Source organism: Felis catus, chromosome A1, assembly GCF_018350175.1.
Source record: "Felis catus isolate Fca126 chromosome A1, F.catus_Fca126_mat1.0, whole genome shotgun sequence".
Taxonomy (NCBI): Eukaryota; Metazoa; Chordata; class Mammalia; order Carnivora; family Felidae; genus Felis; species Felis catus.
In genome coordinates, this window is record NC_058368.1 from 205,893,803 (window position 1) to 205,901,650 (window position 7,848).

The 7,848-nt window shown below is 37.7% G+C and overlaps 1 protein-coding gene across 1 annotated transcript in view; it reads left to right on the forward strand.

Annotated features, from left to right (window-relative positions):
* Positions 1–6,874, forward strand: part of PLCXD3 (phosphatidylinositol specific phospholipase C X domain containing 3) — a 231,194-nt gene extending 224,320 nt beyond the window's left edge. Inside the window, exon 3 of the mRNA XM_019811398.3 lies at positions 8–6,874. Coding sequence (XP_019666957.1) covers positions 8–161 — 154 coding nt within the window. The 3' untranslated portion in view covers positions 162–6,874. The remainder of the gene's footprint in view (positions 1–7) is intronic.
* Positions 6,875–7,848: the final 974 nt, after the last annotated feature.

A 7,848-nucleotide genomic window follows, 5' to 3' on the forward strand; every position in this document is an offset into this window, starting at 1 on the left:
TTCTCAGAGCTCTTCCTGCCATGATGCAGTGGGTCCGCACACAGAAGCCAGGAGAGAGTGGCATCAATATTGTCACTGCTGATTTTGTAGAACTTGGGGATTTCATCAGCACTGTCATAAAGCTCAACTATGTCTTTGATGAGGGAGAAGCCAACACTTGATAGTACCATTTGGAGCATCCACGAGTAAGATAGAGAAGACTCATTGTATTAGGCATATTATCTATAAACACTCTGATCTTCCTATTCCACTGAGTCTCTGAGGGGATTAGGCTGGTAGTGGGTGGGAAAAGGGGGAATCCATTTCTTCAGTGATGATTATCATACTCTGCATTACTATAAATACTTCATTTCCCATTTGATGAGCAAAATCTGCTACTAGTGTTAGGGATAAAAAAAGACCAGTGAATTTTGTTTTCCAGAATTAGTCTTTGTAACGTATAACTCATGAGTGTTTACTTGATTGCGTTTCCGGTTTCAGCCTAGGGCTCCTACACTGTTTCCACTAACTGAACCTTTCTGCTCCCTCTTTCGCTCGCTCTTTTTAATCAGCTGCCATATGGGACTCAAAACAATTGAATGCCCAACGTAATGTGTATTACATCGTTGTACTGAAATTTGTTTTTGTGAAGACTTGGTATAATATAATATTCTATAGTTGTCTGCAATTGGTCGATCATTGCTAACTTTTGGTCATAGAAAATATGCATCAAATCAGTTTCCTTGCATCAGTAATATTGGAGGCCATAATCAGTAATTTTTGTGTTATATGAATATAACAGTGTTTCACAGTGTTTCTATTTAAGGCAGCTATAAATATAGAGTAAAAACTTTTTTGAAAGAATGATTAGTGCCAACCCTGTAGTGAAAAATGGAGGAGGGAGAAGAGATGGATGCCATTTTAATTCAGGAATCTCTTAAGTAATATTGCCCTGCAAATCCTCAGTAAGTAAAAAATTATGACAGATGTGTTAAAATCAGGAAGTTCTGAAAAGAACTCTTACAAAATCTCCCCTATTAATTCTCTTGATTAAAAAAAAGGAAGGAAAATGAAGAAGAAAGAAATGAAACATTGTGCAAGCTTTCCTACCAAATTGGCATCTCCGAACATGTAATTCTAAATCTCAAATTTTGAGGAACGTATTTCGAGCAGCTTCAGTTCAAATTTTTACTCGAAGTTGAGGAAAGTTGAGAAAAGAGGAAGGGTTGCAGAAAGAATTAAAAATTTTTGAAACCATGTATAGCGTAAAATCTTAAAGATCCATGAAATGTTTTTAGGAGATGCTTAAATACATGGGGTGTGGGCAGACACAGTGAAAATTAACACTGACTCATCACTTCTGGGTTCTGTCCTACCCCAGAATCGAGCCTGGGGCAGAGGCAAAAGTTTCACAGAACCTTTCTGTGTCTCAACTTTTGATATAGTCCACATCTACAGAGAAGGAAAATGATAACTCCGCTCTGAGCCTTGCTCCCTCCTTGGTGTCTTTGTGATATTTGACAACTCTAAAATATTCTAAAAGAGCACAATAACCCTTACCGGTGTGCCTCACAGGAATACTGTGAGGCATTTCTAAAAATCTATAAATTGCTGAAATTCTTATAATTATGAATTGTTTTAACTTCGTGTTTAGAAATAATTGCACCTCAAGAGTTTCCCGGGGAAATGCGTTCCACGCAAAGTAGGACCATAGGAAAATAGAAAAATCAAAGCATGTCTGCAGTTTTTAATTAATTTAAACATAGGACATATGGTTTGATCTCTTACACCTAGGTAAGGGGGTTGATCCCAAGATTGTGTCAAGATTTTGAGTAATTAAGAGCTAGTTCTAAGGTTTTAAATACTGTCAGAAAATAGTATTTTTTAGCAGCTGCAGGGAGGAAAGAGAAAATTTTCACCCTGAAGAGAATGTTTATGAAGAATGTGTAGTTGTGCCTGGGAGAGCTGCAGCAGCATGCAGACGTGCAACACTTCCACATTCCAGTTGTGTGTCTGTCGTGCCACCCCCAGTATGCCGACACGTACCCACTCCTGCCGGCAGACAGATACAAATGCGCACAGACACACGCAGACACGGGTATAATCACAGTTCTCCTTTTCCAGGGAAAATATTGGTGATATTTAATCACTTAATTTTGAGACTGAAACCCTTAGCAAGGTATGAAAAGCGTGGTTAAGACCTTTGAACGTAGAGTAGCTGATTATCTTCAAATATTTTTGTAAAAATATTCTGGCTTGGGACTTAATTATTCACAAATATAGTTTTCTTTCCACCTTCCCTCCTCTTGCAGTTTATTGTCTTTTTATCTCTTTCACCTGCTCTTAATGTGCAGTTGAATATGAATCCTTTTTAAAGGACTATGGATTATTGAAATTTACATCCTGTCAATTTGCTTTGTGAGCAGATCTTCTCTCTGACAATTCATTATTCATCCCTCGGGAGGATCTTTAGCCAAGCACACTTGCAATGACACAAGGATTTAACTTATAAATATGACAGAAAACAAATCTTTCAACATATTAATGAGGAATGAATAAAATATAGGGGTAACTATGTTGTATTTTCTTGAACTTAGATGCTTTCTTATAATGTTTGCCTAGAATTAGCTTTGTCATATTTGTCATTTGGGTGCTGGAAAAAACAAACATGCTGAAGCATTAGACTAATTGTGCAGGTTTTTTTTTTGTTTGTTTTTTTTTTTACTGGAGAAAGCTTTTTATTGCTATTAATGATATGCACGCAGAAACCTTGTTGGACAAAAGGTACTTTCAAGTCAATGTTATGGTTTCCATGTGGACATACAGTCCCCATGTAGCAGGCACCAAGAATAAACGGACTTGCCTTCATTTCTAAAGGCGGGAGCAGGTCGAAGTGGACCATGGGTCCTCCAGCTAGAGGGAGAGTCACCAGGAAGGAGTCCTTGGAAAGGGGAACAGAGAGAAGGTGCCTTTGGCTGTCTTCTGCCTACTGGCTCTGCCCTGAGGCGGATGTAGGGAGCAGGCTGTGGGCCTTAAATAGAGTGGGGGTGAGGACTAGTATTATGCAATCAGAGCTTAGCCTCAGCCTCTGCTCCTTTGTCTTCGCAGGGCATTGTCTTTCCAGAGAGCCAGGAGCACAAGGGCTACAAATAGGCCCCAGGATGTAGGCGGTATATCTTGGTGCACTTTTTGTTTGGCTTTTTCTTAAAACTTTACGTCACAAGTCCTACAAGGCAAAAACAGAAACAAAATCCAACCACTACCCAATCTGCAGCAGGAAATCAAAGGAGGGGGTGGGATGAGGGAAGATAGGCAAAGAATATCATTTTTTTCGTTTGCTTTCCTGTCTGTAATTTTGAAGGACCGAAATGGCGAATACTTTGCCATTATCATTTATGTCTCCCTTATTACCACACATTCATACGAGTGCAGAGAATGAGGAGGCATCTTTGAAAAGCCTTAGGATATTTTGTATGATGACCTCAATATTCACTTTCAGCCATACTGGGAAAACTCCCTTTTCATAGAGCACCACCCAGCAGTGAATGTACTAGAGCATTAAGTGTTTGGCATGTATGTGCCTGTGTGTGTACACGCATAGAAACACACACACACACACATACACACACATGAGATGCACATCTCACACGCATTATTCAAGTTACAACTGCACTCTCTAATCACCCAACCTGATTCTATTGCCATTTTAACTCTTAAAATCAGTATTTCCTTATGTTAATGGGCATAAACATAACTCAGATATTTACATATTCAAGAGGAGAAAAAGATCACTAGAAAACCAGTGAAAAATGAGACCATCATAAATAAGAAATGACGAGCAGTGATAGTCTAAATACGTTGTCAATTACGCTTCAAGCTGGAGAATTGAAGATGGACTTGAATCAAAGTTACAAACATCTTGACTTGAAGCTGTTTTCAGTTCTTTGAGTTCCTAACATGTTTTAGCCAGAGTTACCTGTTCAGGTTCTCCCCTGTTAGCATTCCAGACTGGAAAGTTGGAGGTCTCAGGAAATGCATGTTCTCGTGAGTTTCCAGTTCTATAGTTCTACAGATGCGATGATGCAACCTCCTAACCTTTGGTTGCTCATCCAAATGAGTTTCATAGGTAGAGTGCTTGACTTTTGAATCACTAACAGAAAATAATGCACAGTGTCCCTCAGGATATGCTAAACAAGGTTTTTACAAGTATTTTATTTGACAGCATTTTAGTCTTTTCGACTAGATTACAGTGACACAATGGTGTAGAGGCTATATTTGCCATAACTTATTGGTGGCTCCTGTGTTATATACAGTTTTAAATAATGCTCTAAATCGTTTGTTTTCCCAATGACATCAATAAAATGTTCTGTAGAATTTGTAAAATGTATTGATTGAGTCTGTTAAAAATTGTGCAGTTTTTATTTCATTTGTGGTACGATTTTATAGGTATTAGTTCTAAATGTATATTTGTATGAGTCAAAAGTATGTGCTTGTATGTGGTTTGTGTGTTAATATATTGTATCTTATCAAAAATCAAACTTATCCTAAAGAAAAAGGGCACATTGTGACCAGCCTTAACTCATTGCCATTTTTTGTTGTAATTTGGGATAAAAATCTGAAGAGAAATTATGTTTTTGTCTAAAATGGCCTTTGTAAAAAAAATCATGTGAGGAATGTGCTTTAGAAATTATCTGAGCTCCCCCAAGCAAATAGTTCAGCTTATGGAGTACCGGAAGCCTCTCAAAAGTTTCAAATGTCAATGTATTTATTCACTTCATTATCATGCAGAAAAGTTAGATTCACATTTGTTTCCATCAGCAACAGAACCAGTGCACTTCAGAAGTTGTTCTTCCAAACACGGAACCATTCCGCTTATGAGGATAAGTCTTCCGTGAAAGATTATTTCTTCAGACATTTGCTTTTTAAACATTGGAATTCTCAGTCAAGATGAACTGCCGAGGCTCTGTGAGAGTCACTAGAGACCCATCAACATTAGGTGGTTCCAACACGGTTCCCTTCTCAAAACACAGGTGTACGACATCCTTTTACACCTTTGTTACCTGCCTGCGTGTAGACTAGCAATAGAAAATGCAGGACTAATTCAAGGATCTGCGTGAGTTGTCATGCTCAGAGCAAAAACTTTGTAATCTTCCTTGAGCCTGGTATCTGGGTGTGGAATATTAATCAGTCTTATTTCCTCTCTTTCTCCATCCTCAGTTATTTCTTTTCCATATTTAGTCTTGCCAGATGAAACACAGGACACGCAGTGAAATTCAAATTTCAGATAAACAGTATTTTTTAGTATGAGAATTTCCAAAACATTTCATGAGACATACCGAAAACTTTTCATTGTTTATCTGAAGTTCAAATATAATGGGATGTGTCCTTTTTTTTTCTTTTTTTTTCTCCTAATCTGGCAACCCTATCCATCCTGCCTCTCTCTTTTTCAATTGGGCTACCTATAAAGGGTAAGATCCTACCTCCCTCCGAACCCCTATCTTAAGATATCTTATGGAAATCTATAGTCCTAATACCCTTCCTGAAGGAAAATGTTGGTCCATGCCAAGTTCCATGAATGCTTTACAAAGGACCAACTCAAATATAGGTGGCATAATCAAGTAGCTCTATAAGATTAATGCCACCACATTCAAAATTTCCCTTCACCCTCCTGTTTCGAGATCTAAACTCTCCCCCACTAATCCCTTAAGTAATATTCCCCAGTAACTAGGACATCCAAAAACACACCACACCTTAAAAATGCCCCTTGAGGGGCACCTGGATGGCTCAGTTGGTTAAGTGTCCCACTTCAGCCCAGGTCATGATCTCATGGTTTGTGGTTTCCAGCCCCGCATCCAGGCTCTGTGCTGACAGCTCGGAGCCTGGAGCCTGCTTTAGATCCTATGTCTCCCTCTCCCTCTGCCCATCCCCCACTCAAGCTCTGTGTCTCTCACATGTAAAAATTAATTAATTAATTAAATTTTTAAAAATGCCCCTGAAAAGTGGTAGCACCTTCCAACTCAATACCAGGACCTCTTTTAAAATTCAATTTCTTTTTCTTCAGAGAGTAACGAACTAATCTATTACTCCCCTCATTACAACCCTACCACAAATTATTTTTATCAGTTTAGAGCTAATCATCTATGAAATTATAGAAAATCTGACATAGAAAGAACTCTTTTGATTGCTAAAAAGAGAGAGAGAAAAAAGTCTGGGATGTAGACACAGTCTCCTCAGGAGACTGGGTTGGGATTGGGCAGGTGATAGAATATGGACCTTGACAATGAACCAGTACCCCACAGGGAGACTTGCCAAAGCAAATTATAACAACCAGCAGTTTTTTGGAGGAAATGAGAACTCAAGACATCCCAGAGTAAGAATAATGAAATCTAAGGCCAGTTTCTAGAACAGTTTGCAGAGAATAGAACTATGTTGGAATTCCTAAAATAGTATTTTCAAATACTCTTGTATCCCACAGTGAATCCGTGACATGATCTAAATGTGGTTGGTGTTTGGGAACAGTTTTGGTACCTACCTCCTCTCTTAACATTCCTATGAATGACAAGAAAATCCAAATTTCTTAATGTAATATTTCCATCTCATGGTCCCTGCTTGTACACATTCACATTGATTTGCTTCATTTCTAAAGGATGAGAATTTGCAGAGCTGGTGACATTTCCTTCACTAGACCAGAAATTCACCAGAGGGAGACAGATCTGTGCCTTCTCTTTTTAGGATCTGGTCACTGATACTTTAATAAATGTGGTATAAAGAAAATACATACCTACCACTGTTCTGTTTAGCAAATGTGAATCTTTTGGATAAGATTGTTGTTCTTAATGTAAAAAAAGTTTCTTTGTATCCAGTGAAATGCCTAATAAAGTGCTGGTACCAGTTACCTTTATTTTTTTTATTTCATAGTTATCAGTGTTGCATTATAAGTCCAAAAGTAGATCTCTTAAGTAGAACATGACTCAGAGCATGAGAAAATATAATTTTTTAAAAAATATGAATCATCGTGTAAGGATTTCCTCTGTGAAAGGATATATTCTCCACCAATAAAGGCAATGCCATGAGTACTGCCATTGCATCAAAGTTAGGTATCTCCAAATCTAATACTCTCAGCCTCTGATATTACCACAAAGAAGACCAATATCAATACAACAAAATTATATTAATTTACTATTATTATTATAAGATACCATTTTGAGGTTAAAAGCTTAGGGTAAATGAAATCTACTTTTGCTGAACCTTCACTATGCCCAATGTGTGAAACACTATTTCAAAAGGGAAATGCCTTTGTATTTCACCAAACAAACCCTATGTATTGGAGTTCAAATCAGGCTTAACACAAAATTTAAGCATTGTAATAGTATTTTAAAGACAACCCAGCAAAACAAAACAAAACGACATGTGGTCCAAGATAATTTTGGGGATTGAACTTGAACATAAGTGCCCCCCAAAACTCTGCCTATTATATACATTGGTGAGTTCATGACATGAGAGGATTTCTATTTATAAAGCTGTAATGATTTCTACATTTGTGAAACAGTGTGTATCTGCAAATAATACTCCACATAATCATATCTTTGTCCTTAACATTGCAATAGTTGATCAGAGCCGTTATTCAGTTATTCAGCAAACATTTGCCAAGTACCTGCCGTACGCTAGGCTCCTTGCTAAGCACTACAAAACGTTTCTAAAATGTTCCTTAGGAAAAGGGATGAAGCACATCTTTGGTACTTTGTCAATGGAGCTAACAGGTGGCATCATTTTGTCCTCCAACAAATAAACAAAAACCAAACATACATTTATTCTCAGTGATCTTTTCAAGGTAATATCCCCAGATAGTAAAACTGTTCGAACACAGTT